At 52.6% G+C, this 13,608-nt stretch overlaps 1 protein-coding gene across 3 annotated transcripts in view; it reads right to left on the bottom strand.

Moving 5' to 3' along the window:
* Positions 1–562: 562 nt before the first annotated feature.
* Positions 563–13,608, bottom strand: part of CCDC9B (coiled-coil domain containing 9B) — a 44,063-nt gene continuing 31,017 nt past the window's right edge. For 2 of the 3 annotated variants that reach the window (XM_064163567.1, XM_064163569.1), the window contains 2 exons: positions 12,737–13,530; positions 563–3,620 (listed from right to left, as the gene is read on the bottom strand). In XM_064163567.1, the coding sequence (XP_064019637.1) occupies positions 12,769–13,530 (762 nt within the window). In that variant the 3' untranslated portion in view covers positions 563–3,620; positions 12,737–12,768. Of the gene's footprint in view, positions 3,621–4,182; positions 4,350–12,736; positions 13,531–13,608 lie in introns of those variants that run through there. The other variant, XM_064163568.1, reaches the window with a different exon arrangement.

Genomic DNA, 13,608 nt, shown 5'->3' with positions numbered 1-13,608 from the left:
CCCACTCTGAGCAGTTGTTGGTGCTGACTGCAGGGAGATGGGTGAGATGAGCTGTAAAGACTCCTGACCTGCAGAGAAGCTTGCATGCCGTGGTTTCACCAATTTTAGCCAGAGTTGCTGTGTTGAAACTGGTGGTGAGCTTTGCCAACGAGAAGGGTGTCCAGCCGCAAGCTGCTCTGTTGGTTCAAAGGGTTTACAGCTTTGTTTCTGCTGCTTTCCTGTTGTCCAGAGGATCTGGAATAACTTCCACAAAGCCTCTGAGCTATCAACCACTGCTGGAAGGAATCAGGTACTGCTGTAACCAGATGACTTTGCACTCTGCAAGCTGCCATCATGTTTGCTTGCACGAGAAGTGCCGTGGCAGTGAGAAGGCTTTGATGGCTCTCCGAAGTCATCACTGCAGTGAGCTTTTTGGGTGCAGGAGCTGAGCTAGCCCAAGAGTTGAGCACCCTCCTAAAGGGTAAGCAACTTAAATTGTTGCTGTTGCTCTAAAAAAGCAGAGATTACTGATTCAGTTCAGAAAACTCCATGTGTGGGACCAAGAAAGACTAAGAAAATGGAGTGTGGTTTTTTTCTCTCCTCATGACAACTTTTATTCCATATAAATAACCCTTCTACATCAGATTGTTCAGCTTTTCAGCCTTTTCTCTCACCATAAAGAAGAAACAGCCACAGTTTTCTGAAAACTTGCAATCCAGGCACCAACCAAAAAGTGCATTTGAGCAAAGTGTTAATGAGCAGGGGGAAAAAAATGACACTTGGAACAGGCACGATTTGTACAGTCCCATCCCCAGAGCTTGGAACAGACCCAGTCCTTCCTCAGCATCATTCAATGCAGAATAATTTGGCTTTGCAGGAGAGGGGGGGGAAAAAAAGAGGTGGTAATAGGGGGGGAGTGATGTTTTTCCTTTCAAAAAGGAGTCTGGGGTGCTAAGTAAGATAGAACAGTTGCAGTTGGGGTTTTATCTCTACAGCTCAATTGCTGGAGCAGGGGCAGGGTAAAAGTCTTTCCTTGGCTGGGTGCCCAAGTGCTGCTGAGGTGCCACAAGCTGGATCTGAGGGTGTATTTTGCATGGACCTTGAGGCAAGGCAGCTTCTGGTGTGTGCTGGTTAAGGACTCAGCCTGCCTGAGTGACAAATCATCAGAAATGGAACAATTCAACAGCTGTAAGCAGGCATTCGAGCCAGGCAGATAAGGAAAATCAGTCTTCAACAGCCATGGAGAATCTCTAGGACCTGGAGCACTTCTACAATCTGGCTTTTATCTGTCTGCTGGATGAGTCCAACTAAACCCATCCTGGGCTTTGGGCGGGGTGAAGATGTTTCTGCTGATAAAATGTGAAAGCTGCACACTCTGTTTCCTGATAATGCCTGGTCTGAAGCCAGTAAACCCTCCTGAATTTGGCAGCAGAGGAAATTCTCAGGCTAAGTTGGGTGGAAATAAAGCTCCCCTGTGCAAATACTAGTTTATTAAAGCAGCATGGGGCGTTTCTGTCCACACAGGCCACCTTTTCCACCAAAGCAGCTTACTCTTCTGCTTAGCATCACATCTTGTGATGGAACCACATTCATCTCCACTCATAGCTCTCCACATCTTTATTTACTCCTGCCTCAAGTTTTAGGGCAGCACTTCAAGGTGAGGGTAACACCCTCTGTGCTCTGTGTTTAGTCAGGAATCAGAATCACAGAATTGTTTGGGTTGGAAAAGATCTCCAAGATCATAGAGTCCAACCATCAACCCAACACCACCAGGGCAACTAAACCATGTCCCCATGTGCCAAGGCCACACGGTTCTTGAACACTCTACCACCTCCCTGGGCAGCCTGTTTCAATGTCTGGCCACTCTTGCAAGAACAAATTGTTCCAAATCTCCAACCTGAACCTCCTCTGGCACAATTTCAGGCCATTTCCTCTTATCTGATACTAGGGAGCAGAGACCAGCCCCCACCTCACTGCAACCTCCTTTCAAGGAGCTGTAGAGAGCAGTGAGGTTTCCCTCAACACAAATTGTGTTAACTCCTCCTCTGGCAGCCACACTTCAGCTGGCTTCTACTTGCTGTGATTCTCTTTGCTGCTTGCCATCCAGACAGCTGGGATCTTGGCACATTTATGCTTGTAACTGCTCTTTCATGACTTGAAAAGTGTCTTTTAAGGCTGGGCCAAAATGCCCTTGCTTCAGCTTCTAGGGGAGCTGCTCCCCTCTTACTCCAGCACAAAGCTGTGAAAGGCACAACCAGGAAGGTGAAAGCATTCAGAGGAAGCCTTAGGCCTTTGTGGTATCACAGAATGCTAGGGGTTGGGAGTGACTTCTGGAGATCATTGAGTCCAACCCTCCTGCTAAAGCAGGGTCACCTAGAGGAGGTCACACAGGAACATGCTCAGGCAGCTTTGGAATGTCTCCACAGATGGAGACTCCATCACCTCTCTGGGCAGCCTGCTCCAGGGCCCTGCCACCCTTAAAGAAGTTCCTCCTCACGTTTAGATGGAAATTCTGATGTTCCAGTTTATGCCCATTGCCCCTTGTCCTGTCCCTGGGCATCACTGAACGAAGCCTGGTCCCGTTCTCCTGACACCCACCCTTGCAAGTATTGGTCAGCATTGATGAGATCTCCCTCTCAGTTCAGTTCTGGTGTGGCCTGGCTGCTGCTGCAAGCTCCTCTGTGCAGTGTGGTGGAGAAGCAGGTGATTGCATTTGTGCCGCCTTGCTCGGCACATGGAGCTGCAGGCAGCCACAGCTGCTGGGGCCCGGCCTGTGTTGGGAGGGGGTAGTGTGTGCTGCTGAGCTCCGTGTGCCTCCTCCAGCAGCCACCTCAGCAGAAAGCCCAGCCTCCTGGCCCAGCCTCCTGACCTGCTGCTCCTCTGCTGCTTGTGTCCTGCTGCATCTCACAGGAGGAAGGAGGCTGCTCAAGGCTGAGATCATTGAGCCACAGAATGGTTTAGGTTGGAAGGGACCTTCAAAATCATCCAACCCCCCTGCCGGGAACACCTTCCACTAGACCAGGTGGTGTTAATATACTTAACAAAAGCACCTGCACTTCACAGCTAATTGAAGACTCCCCTTCCCCCTTTGTGCCCTGCAGCCCGTGGCACTGCTGCGCCCCTCTGCCAGCACTTCAGCCACCTCCAGCCCTGCTCTGAATACCCCTTTGTCACCCACCTGCTGAACCACAACTTCACCACCCCTGCCCCAGCTCCTGCTCCCTGCCCAGCAGCTAGGGAGAAGCTCCCCCAGCCCCTGCCAGCCTGTGTGGAAGGGAAGGGGGTGTGTGCCTAGAGACCTGCGTCCTAGCTTGAAACAGGATTAGTTGACTAAGATAAAGTGCATCCAGTTGATGTGTCATTGGCTTGCCACACAGCTGCAGCAGAGGCAAAACAAACACAAAGCACAAGTGATGATGTCTCCTTTGTAGGTTTGGGGTGTGCAGCCTTCCCTGTCCTTTGGGATCAGGATAGGGAAGGGTGAGGCCAAAACTGTTGCGTGAGGGACGCCAAAGGAAGACCCCACGTGTAGTGGATGGTACTGAAGGGCATGGGGCAGGTGCTGAAAGCTGGTTTCATAGGAGGTCAAAGAGTGAGGACAAGCTTGTGCTCTTCTCATCCACCACCTTCAGCACGTTATCCTGTGAAAGGAGAGCAGACAGCAGTGGGATGAGCAGGCTTCAGGAACTGCTGAGCAGTAAATGAAAAACACCTGCTGAGTCTCAGCCTGACCTTCCTGCGGGGCTGGGGCTGCTTCAGAGGCACCAGAGACCCAGCTGCCACAAGCCAGGGCAGCAGTGGGAGCTCGGCAGCCCGGGGGACAAACTGAGCCTATGAGTCCGGATGAAACATGCTCCCAGTCATCCTCTGCATCAGGTAAGACAACTTTACTCTCTCCTTTTTGTCTCAGGAGCAATAATCTTTATGTGGTTTTGTGGCTCAGTAAGAGGAGGAGCTGACCTGGGGCTGGGCTTTGTGGCACTCCCTTGTGAGACCTGGCTTGGGGATGCAGCACTTAGGGAATTACAGAATCATGAAGGCTGAAAAAGACTTCTAAGATCATCAGGTCCAGCTTTCTGCCAAACACCTCCATGACCCCCAAACCATGTTCCAGGGTGCTACATCTCCTCATTTTCTGAACACCTCCAGAGGTGGTGTATGCTGTTTTCTCTGGAGAGAAAGCTAAGCCACAAGAGGAGCCTGCTGTCCTGTGGCTGCCTCCAGACCCAAAGAGGTTGATTTTAATTGGCAAAGGCAGACTTGTTTTGTCCTCCAGTTGCTTGGGTGCTGCTCAGAGCTGCTGAGCTGGCATTTCCCTGCATCCATGGTTAAATCCACTCATCTGCTGATGCAGATTTCAGCACCTAAGGCTGAAAGAAAACAGCAAAGGGAGGAGATAAAAACAGATCAAACCCCACAAAAGCAGGAGAGGTAATGTGTGTTTGTGCAACCCCATGGATCAGTACAGGCTGGGGGCTGGTTTCTGGACAGCAGCTCTGGGGAAAAGGACCTTTAAATGCTGTGGACAATAGGATAAGAACGAGCCAGCAATGTGCTCTTGTGGCCAGGAATCCAAACAGTCTTCTGGGGGGCCATGAAATGTGGCCAGCAGGCTGAGAGATGTTCTCCTCCCTCTCTGTTCTGCCCTGGTGAGGTCACATTTGGAGTACTGGGTCAAATTTCTGCATTCCCCAGTTCCAGAGAGACAGAGACCTACTGGAGAGGCCAGGGGAGGCAACCTGTTCCAGTGTCTCACCACCCTCACTGCAAAGAGTTCTTTCCTATCTCCGTTCTAAATGTCCCCTCTTCCATCTCAAAGCCACTGCCCCTCATTCTGTCACGACAAGCCCTTGTAAAAAGTCCCTCCCCAGCTTCCTTGTAGCCTCCTTTAGGTACTAAAAGGCCACTCTAAGGTCTCTCCGGAGCCTTCTTTCCTCCATGCTAATCACTGTGTCTAATTAGTAAGAGATCCCACCAGCTGTGGCTATGCAGCCTCCCTTGTGCACAGGGAGAAGGTGTCTGTGCTGCAAGGATAACATTGCAGAAGAGTGACCAGAACGGTCTGCCAGCACCCAGAGCACTTTGGGTTGTCACAGAGACCTTTGAAACCCTTAATGACAAACAGCCAACAACCAGCAGAGATGGCTCTGGAGCAGCTCAGACCTGGCAGATCATTCTACAGTACCTGGACCACCAAGTGCAACTCAGAAAATCTCCTTCCTGGCCCTTCCCAGTAGCATTAAATCCCCAAAATGTGCTGCTGCAGCACTGAGCAGCCCCTTGGCAGCAGGATATGGCCAGCCCCATCCACTGCACACACACAGAGCTAGGAAAAACGTCTGCAGCAACAGCCTCAGCCTCTTGCTGTGGGTAGCATCGATCACTGCAGCTCCTTGGGTATGATCTCAGGGCACTTCCTTATTAGATATCCATGGCAGCGTCTGCACATGAATCCTTTAGAGGCTTCCTTTTTATGCAAGCCAAGCTGGTTATAACAGAATCACAGCATGGCAGAGGTTGGAGGGGACCTCTGGAGATCACCGAGTCCAACTGCTCTAGCAAGGCAGGGTCACCTAGAGAAGGCCACACAGAAACACATCCAGGTGGGTTTGGAGTGTCTCCAGAGATGGAGACTCCACCACCTCTTTGGGCAGCCTCCTCTTGTGCTCCACCACCCTTAAAGAAGTTGCTCCTCATGTTTAGATGGAACTTCTTATGTCCAAGTTTGTGCCTATCGCCCCTTGTCTCGTCGCTGGGCAGCACTGAACACAGACTGGTCCTGTCAGTTGATGCCCACCCTTGAAGTCTTGATCAGCATTGATCAGACCCCCCCTCAGTCTGCTCTTTTCCAGCCTAAAGAGCCCAAATCCTCTCAGTCTTTCCTCCTCAGACAGACGTTTCAGTCCTTTCAACACCTTTGTAGCCCTTTTGTAGTGCCTTTTGATCCTTAAGTCCCTGGCCCTATCCTCTTGCCCCCCTACCCTTTAACTCTTGCTGAGCATTGAGCAGATGCTCAGCCCTCTCCAGCTGCTTTTATCCAGGCTCAATAGCCTGAGGGCTCTCAGCCTTTCCTCCTCACAGAGATGCTCCAGGCCCCTCAGCATCTTCCCAGCTTTCACTGGACTCCCTCCAGTAGTTTCCCCATCTCTCTTGAACTGGGGAGCCCAGAACTGGACATTATCTGCCTTGCATTTGCCAGCCTGACAGCACCTGGCTGGACACAAATGCCACTGGGATGAGTTCTGCGGTCAAGCTAACACGGCAGAAGCTACTGGTTAACTCTCACATCATGAGGCTGGGTCTACAGGAGGTCCCTGAAAACTACAGCTGAATGCAGCTGAAGAAGTCTGCCAGCCTGGCTCTTTTTCCTTCAGCTGAGGCTGGTGCTATCCATCCTCTGCTCGGGCTGGAGGGCATCGTTTTGCTGGGGCTCTGCTGGGACAGGCCCAGAGGTCTCAAAGGGCAGTTTGCTCTTGGTGAGGCACTCAGACAGTCTGGTGAGACACCACAAGGCACACTCAGACGTGCCTTGTGAGGACCATCTGTTAAGCTTCATCACACCAGCTTCTCTCCCTTAGCTTTTTTTAAGTGGCTGTACCTATCTGCTCCTCCAGCATGCACTGTGAGGCCAGAGATGAGACCTCTAAGACCATGAGGCACCTTCTACCTAGTCTGGTGGCCATGGAGGTGTTGGGTAGAAGGTTAGACTCGGTGATCTTAGAAGTCTTTTGTAACCTTTATGATTCTATAGTGCTACTCCCTGCCAAAGCATGCTGGTCAGGCCAGCCTTGAAGGTGACTAGAGTCACTCCAACCATGGAATGCTTCTAGGCCATCTGACAGGTTAACAACCTCATTCATTTTCCCAGATTTATTTACAGCCTTCCTTACCACATTGGTCCTTCCACCAGCCTTGGTTTCTGCCTTGACTGTTTCTCCTCCCTCGCTGGTGTTCACTAAATTGCTGTATTTATACAGATCCACCTCCATCCTTGCTGCCTTCATTTTGCTAGACTAAACAACCACTTCCTGAGCATCCCTGGAGCCCTTCCCTGTGGTTCTCCAGTCCTTTTCTTCCAGACCCATCCTCACATAATCCCTGGTTCCCAAAGTTAGCAGCACTTTCCCATGGCGTGCCACAGGAAGGGCTTCCCATCACTCCAGAGGTATGAAGATTAACTCTGCCAAGTCCTGCATGCAGCCACACCACGTCCTAATTCTGCAGCAGGATGAACAGAAACTTGTTTGGAGTGAGGGTGCTGGAGCCCTGGAGCAGGCTGCCCAGAGAGGTTGTGGAGTCTCCTTCTCTGGAGACGTGGAAGACCCAGCTGGGTGTGTTCCTGTGTGACCTGCCCTAGGTGAGGGTCATTTTTTTCTGCCTAGTATGAGGTGATAGAAAGAGAGGAAATGGCCTGAATTTGTGCCAGGGGAGGGTTAGGTTGGAGAGCAGGAAATTCAGGAGCATTTCCTGCCAGAATGGCCAGGCATTGGAACAGGGAGCACCTGCCCAGGGCGCTGCTGGAGTTGGTGACCTTAGAGGTCTCTTCCAAGCCGAACAATGCCATGGTTCTGTGGTTATCTTGTCTCCTGAAGCCTGAGGAAGCTGCTGTGTCCTCTGGTAGCTCCACAGCTGTATTGAGAAGGGTCGGGTCCTGCTTGCACTGCTTCCTGCACCGACCTTGGGTGCTGGTTGGGCTCAGGCAGTGACCTCCTCCGCCCGCTCCTCCTGCAGCGCTCAGGCCCTGCCTGCTTCGCTCCTGTTTACGTCAGCCAGAGCTGCAAGGTCAGCTCCCTGGAGCTGCTCTGGAAATCTACCCCCAGCTGCAGTTTCTCTAAAGATGTTAGGATTAATTTTCTCAGGAGAATTCAGGGAAAAGCTTCTGTGGTTTTTGTGTATGGTTTACTTCTCTGGGACTTGTTGGCCGTTCTCCAGGGATTCCAGCCCTGCACTTGGGGTAAATATTTATCCCTGGTTATGTGAAGCGAAGGATGAAAGCTCCACCACACTCTCTGCACTCTATCTCCAACTGGTTCGAAGGTGCTGGAGATTTTTAGTGCCATAAATAGACATCAGCAGTGGAAGCTGGTGAAACCCACAAGGAGCTGCTCTGCAGAGAAGGGTGAGCAGCATCTGTGGTGGGGAGCAAAATCTGCCCCTTAACAGAGGGCTGAGAGGCTCCACAAAGCCCAGGAGCAGGGCAGGTGGAGACCATATTGTAGAAGCACAAACTGATTTGGGTTGGAAGGAACCTTCAAGATCATCTAGTTTCAACCCAGCACCATGGGCAGGGTCCTTCACTAAGCCAGGTTGCATGGCCCTGAACACCTCCAGAGAGGAGGCAGCCACAACCTCCCTGGCCAACCTGTGCCAGTGTCTCTCCACCCTCACTCTAAAGAATTTCTTCCCCATCTCCAGTCCCAGTCTCCCCTCTTCCAGCTCAAAGCCATCACCTCTCATCCTGTCCCTACAAGCCCTGCCCCCATCACTGGTGTTCACCATTGGTGCTGAGCTTTGGGATATGTGATAGCCTGGCACAGAGGGCACATCCATGGCAGCACAGAATCATAGAATCAAGCAGGTTGGAAGAGACCTCCAAGCTCATCCAGTCCAACCTAGCACCCAGCCCTAGCCAGTCAACCAGACCATGGCACCAAGTGCCTCATCCAGTCTTTTCTTGAACACCTCCAGGGATGGTGCCTCCACCACCTCCCTGGGCAGCCCATTCCTGGTAGAGGATTTTCTGCTGGATGGGAACTCCACAGAGATGATGTTTTTTAGTGGTCTGATATTTTTAGATTCCTTTTGGGGCTGGCAGGTGGCATTGTGCAAATTCCTGCCATCTGCTTCCCCACTGATTTGCCAGTAACTGCAGCACATCCAAATGGAATCTCCAGGCTTTAAACCCGCCCCATGAACACTTTCTGTGCAGAAAAGGTTTAACCTGGGCTCCAGTTTGGGGACTGTGGAAAATGAAGGGCTGAAGGAGACACAACTCTGGTACAGGCATGGAATCTGTCACATCTGTCTTTCAACAGGAAAAATAATGCCTCTCTGGGAAGTTAGGCATTAGGAGGAAGTTCCTCACATTGAGGGTGGTGAGACACTGCAACAGGTTGCCTGGAGATGTGGTTGAGGTCCCATCCCTGGAGACATTCATGGACAAACTTGCTGGGGCCCTGAGCTCCAGTTGGAGATGTCCCTGTGACTGCAGGGGGTGAGCAAGATGGCCTTTGGGGGTCCCTTCCAATCCATGCATTCTGTGAATCTGTGAAGTTAGTTACCTGATACCTCCTGGCAGGAAGTTCTGAGCCAGTCCTGACAACCTGAGATGGTGCATCCCACCAGATGCTTCTCCTTCAGGCTGGCCATAGCCTATGGGTCCTGACTGCATTAATCATCTTTCTCGTCTCCTGTGACCCCTCTGTCCTCCAGGACAGTTGTCACTCAGGCTCTTCATAACTTGGACCCTCAGCCCACACTTTGCTCCTGTTTTCCATCAGGCACTTCAGGACATTCCCCAGTACAATGTCTGCTGGTGACATGGACACAGAACCAGCAAAGGTTTCCAGCTGGCCTGGATTTACCAAGACAGCTGCTCAGTTCTGGAGTGGCTGGAGAGCTGCTTGGTGGAGAGGGGCCTGGGGGTGTTGACTGACGACTGGCAGAAGATGAGCCAGTGTGTGCCCAGGCAGCCAAGAAGGCTGCTGGCATCCTGGCCTGGATCAGCAAGAGTGCTCAGCAGCTCTAGGGATGTGATTTTTTCCTGTCTACTTGGCACTGGCAAGGCCACATCTTGGATGCTGGGGTCAGGTTTGGGCTCCTCGTTCCAAGAAGGGTTTTGAGGGCAGAGCAGGTCCAGAGAAGGACAACAAAGCTGGAGAAGGGTCTGGAGAACAGGTCTGGTGAGGGGCAGCTGAGGGAGCTGGGTTTGTTCAGCCTGGAGAAAAGGAGGCTGAGGAGACACCTTCTGGCTCTCCTGAAAGGAGGTTGGAGTGAGGTGGGAGTGGGTCCCTTCTGACATGGAACAAGTGACAGAACAAAAGGAAACAGCCTCAAGTTGGACATGAGGAACAATTTCTTCCCAAAAAGTGTTGTCAAGGCTCAGGCTGCCCAGGGAGGTGGAGAGGTCACCACCCCTGGAGGTACTTAAAGACTCTTGGATGTGCTGCTGAGGGACATGATTCAGTGGCCGTGGCTCAGCAGCAGTGGTGGAGCTGAGCTGCAGGTGAGCAGCTGGACTTGGTGGTCTCAAAGGTCTCTTCCAACCCCAACAGTTCTGTGGCTCCTGGAGGCCAAGCCACTAACCGTGCCACATGAAGTCCTTCATCTACAGAGGACCTGTGGTACTATAATTGACGCCCCACAGGGTGAAACCACCCCCTCCTTCCACCTGCTGCCGTGGGATGATGTGGGAATTGTGTGTGGCTGACATCAGCTCTGCACAGTTGGGCTCAGGCTCTGCAGCTGGCTGTGAGCAGCTCTTAAAAGCCACACGTGAGGCACCACCCACAGCCTCCCACTTGCTCTCTGCGCCGTTCCCGCAGGAGTTCCTTAAGGACTGTACTCAAGTGGTGAGAGGAAGCAAATAATGAGGGTGGTTTGGGCACCAGAATCCATGGTGCTGGGCACAAAGAGGAGAACAAATGTATAGTTCTGCACACTGAAAGCACAGCTTCGGCGCAGAGCTGCTGCTCGCTGCCCCAGCGTGTTCAGAACGAGCACAGGATCAGAGCCACAGCCTGCTTTGGGTTGGAAGGGACCTTGAAGGTCCTCTAGGGTCCACTTTGTGCCCACTGCCCCTTGTCCTGTCACTGGGCACCACTCACAAGAGTCTGGCCCCATCCATCCTCTCGCTCTCTGCCCTCCACCTCTTGCTGAGCACTGAGCAGATATCCTTTAGGACTGCTCTTCTCCAGGCTCAACAGCCCCAGGGCTCTCAGCCTTTCCTACTCACAGAGATGCCCCAATCCCAGCACCTTCAGAGCCTCCACTGGACTGGCTCCAGTAGTTCCCTGTCTCTCTGGAACTAGGGAGCCCAGAGCTGGACCCATTACCCCAGATATGGCCTCATCAGTACAGAGTAGAAGGGGAAACCAACCTCCTTTGACCTGCTGACCATGCTCTTCTTCGTGGCCCCCAGGAGACCATTGGCCTTCTTGGCCATGAAGACACAGTGCTGGCTCATGGTGACCTTGTTGTACACCAGCACTCCCAGGTTCTTCTACCTGCAGCTGCTTCCCAGCAGATGACCTCTCACCTCTACTAGTTTCAGGGTGTTATTGCTCCCCAGGTGCAGGACCTTACACCTGTCCTTGCTGAATTTCATGAGGTTCCTCTCTCCCAGCTCTCTAGCCTGGCCAGGTCAAGTGATGCCCACACCTGTGAGGTCCCTTGTATGCCACACACCATGGATTTGCTGAACACAGGTTTCCCTGCAGGTTGCCCTTTGTGCAATCCTTGCCCTCAAGCATCACCTGGAGCCAGGCACAGGCACCAGGATCTACAAACCAACAAAAGACCAAACAGGAAAGCCCTGCCAAGGATTCAAACCAACCTCAGATAGAGGCAAACCTGAAGGATCTGGTTCCAAAAAGCTGCTGTGAAATAACACCTGAAGGAGAACTCCATGGAAATACAGCAGAGCTCTGCAGCTCTGTATGCACACTGTGGTCTAAACCTGCTGCCTGTGGAGCAGTAGGAAACAGAAGCCAGGGGAGAGTGAAGGGACTGCCACCAGCTGGTGGCTATTTATGGCTGCCATCTGTGGTGCTGTGCAGCCTGCCACGGGGAGCTGGGGAACTTCAAAGCACCAGCAGGACAGACATGAGACCTTCTCACTCCCAACACGCTGACAACGTAACCCCCTTGAACCAAAGGAGCTTTTCCTTTGTGGTGGTAGTTGTTTGGCTGCTCCTAGGAGCCCAGCTGGACAGCCAGGCAGAGGGATTGTGCTGCTTGTGCTGAGCTGGTGCTGGAGAAATCCAGGGGGTTGGTTTGGGTTTTTTGTCTCTCAAGGAATGGTCATAGAATCCCAGACTGGTTTGGGTGGGAAGGGACCTTTAAAGCTCACCTAGTCCAACCCTGCTGCAGTCAGAGGGACATCTGCAACTAATGCAGTTGCTCAGAGCCCCAAACAACCTGAACAGGAATGGTTCCAGGGATGGACCATCTCCCACCTCTCTGGGCAACCTAGGACAGGGTCTCACAACCCTCAGTGTCAAACGTTTCTCCCTTCTCTCCAGTCTGAATCTCGCTGTCTTGGTTTAAACCAACGCTTGTCCTGTCACAACAGGTTCTGCTCAAAAGCCTGTCCCCAGCTTTCTTCTCACTGTGAGAGGGTCTTAACAAGGCCTGCCCTCAGCCTCCTTTTCTGCAGGCTGAACAATCCCAGTTGCCTCAGCTGCTCCTCACCATTCTTGTTCTCTAGACCCTTCACCAGCTTTGTTGCCCTTCTCTGAACCTGCTCCAGCCCTTCAACGTCCTTGGAGTGAGGGGCCCAAAACTGATGCCAGGATTCAAGGAGCAGCCTCACCAGTCTAAGTACAGGGACACAAACACGTCCATACTCCTGCTGACCACAAACTTAGCCAAACTCCTTTCCAGAAGGGCCTGTACTGCTGTTAGTGAGCACTTCTGGGTGGTTATCTGGTGCTCTGACCCATTATGGCCACAGAAAATGGGGCTGTGGGGCTGTACCATGGCTGAGACCAGCAATACAATAACCAGCACAGTGTGGGGAGAGGGGTAAGGGACTCACCTTTTGTCTCAGGCCAGCTGGTACAATCTTTGCTAGTTGTGGGTGTCCTCACTGTCCTTGTCCTTGCAGTCCTCAGGCTGGTCCCCTTCCCTGGACTGTGATTTTGCTGTGTCTTGCTCAGACACAACAGTCTCCTCAGAGCTGGTGTCCCTCGGGGGCAGAGGCTCTCTGTGTTCAGTGCCTTCAGCATCTTGCCCATCTTTCAGTGCAAATGTCTGCCCCTGAGTGGCACTGGTTTGGGTCACTTCCTCCCCTCTTTTTCCCACCAGCTGTCCTTGACCTGCATCCAGTCTGTCTCCTGCTGCTGTGTCCAGCTTTCCTCCGTGGCTGGCTGGGGAGCCCTCCGTGGGCTCCTGTCCTGAAGCTGAGGTTTGCTCTGAGCCAGGTGCCACAGGCAGTGACAAAGGCTCCTCACTGCTGTGCCTGGTGGCTTGCACAGTGCTCGGCAAGCTGCTCTGTGGGGCAGAGCTGTCAGCGCTCTCCTTCTCCTGGCAGACACCAGCAGTGCCAGGCGTCCCATCGGCATCTTCCCCGGTGCCTTCCTGACTTGGCTTGGGCGCTGGCTCTGAGGCACCTGCGCTGGGCACGGCCACCTCCATGCCCTTCACTCCTCTCTGCTCCTCCTTCTGGCCGTTGTGGGCAGACAGGACCTTCCCGCTTCGGAGACTTTGTGAGAGGGGGGCCCCCTGATCCTGGGGGCTTGTCTGTTTCACCTTCTCCTCCTGGTCAGCTGTGCAGTTCTCTTCCACCCCCTCCTCACCTCTGCTCTTCCACTTGTCCATAGCGAGGCTCCTCTGAGAAAAGGAGGGGATAATTAGCTCAGCTCATTAAAACAGCAGAAAGAATTCCTTGCCAGGAACTTGAGGAAACTT

Source organism: Pogoniulus pusillus, chromosome 24 (genome assembly GCF_015220805.1).
Source record: "Pogoniulus pusillus isolate bPogPus1 chromosome 24, bPogPus1.pri, whole genome shotgun sequence".
NCBI lineage: Eukaryota > Metazoa > Chordata > Aves > Piciformes > Lybiidae > Pogoniulus > Pogoniulus pusillus.
This window is presented reverse-complemented; position numbering and strand designations above follow the sequence as displayed.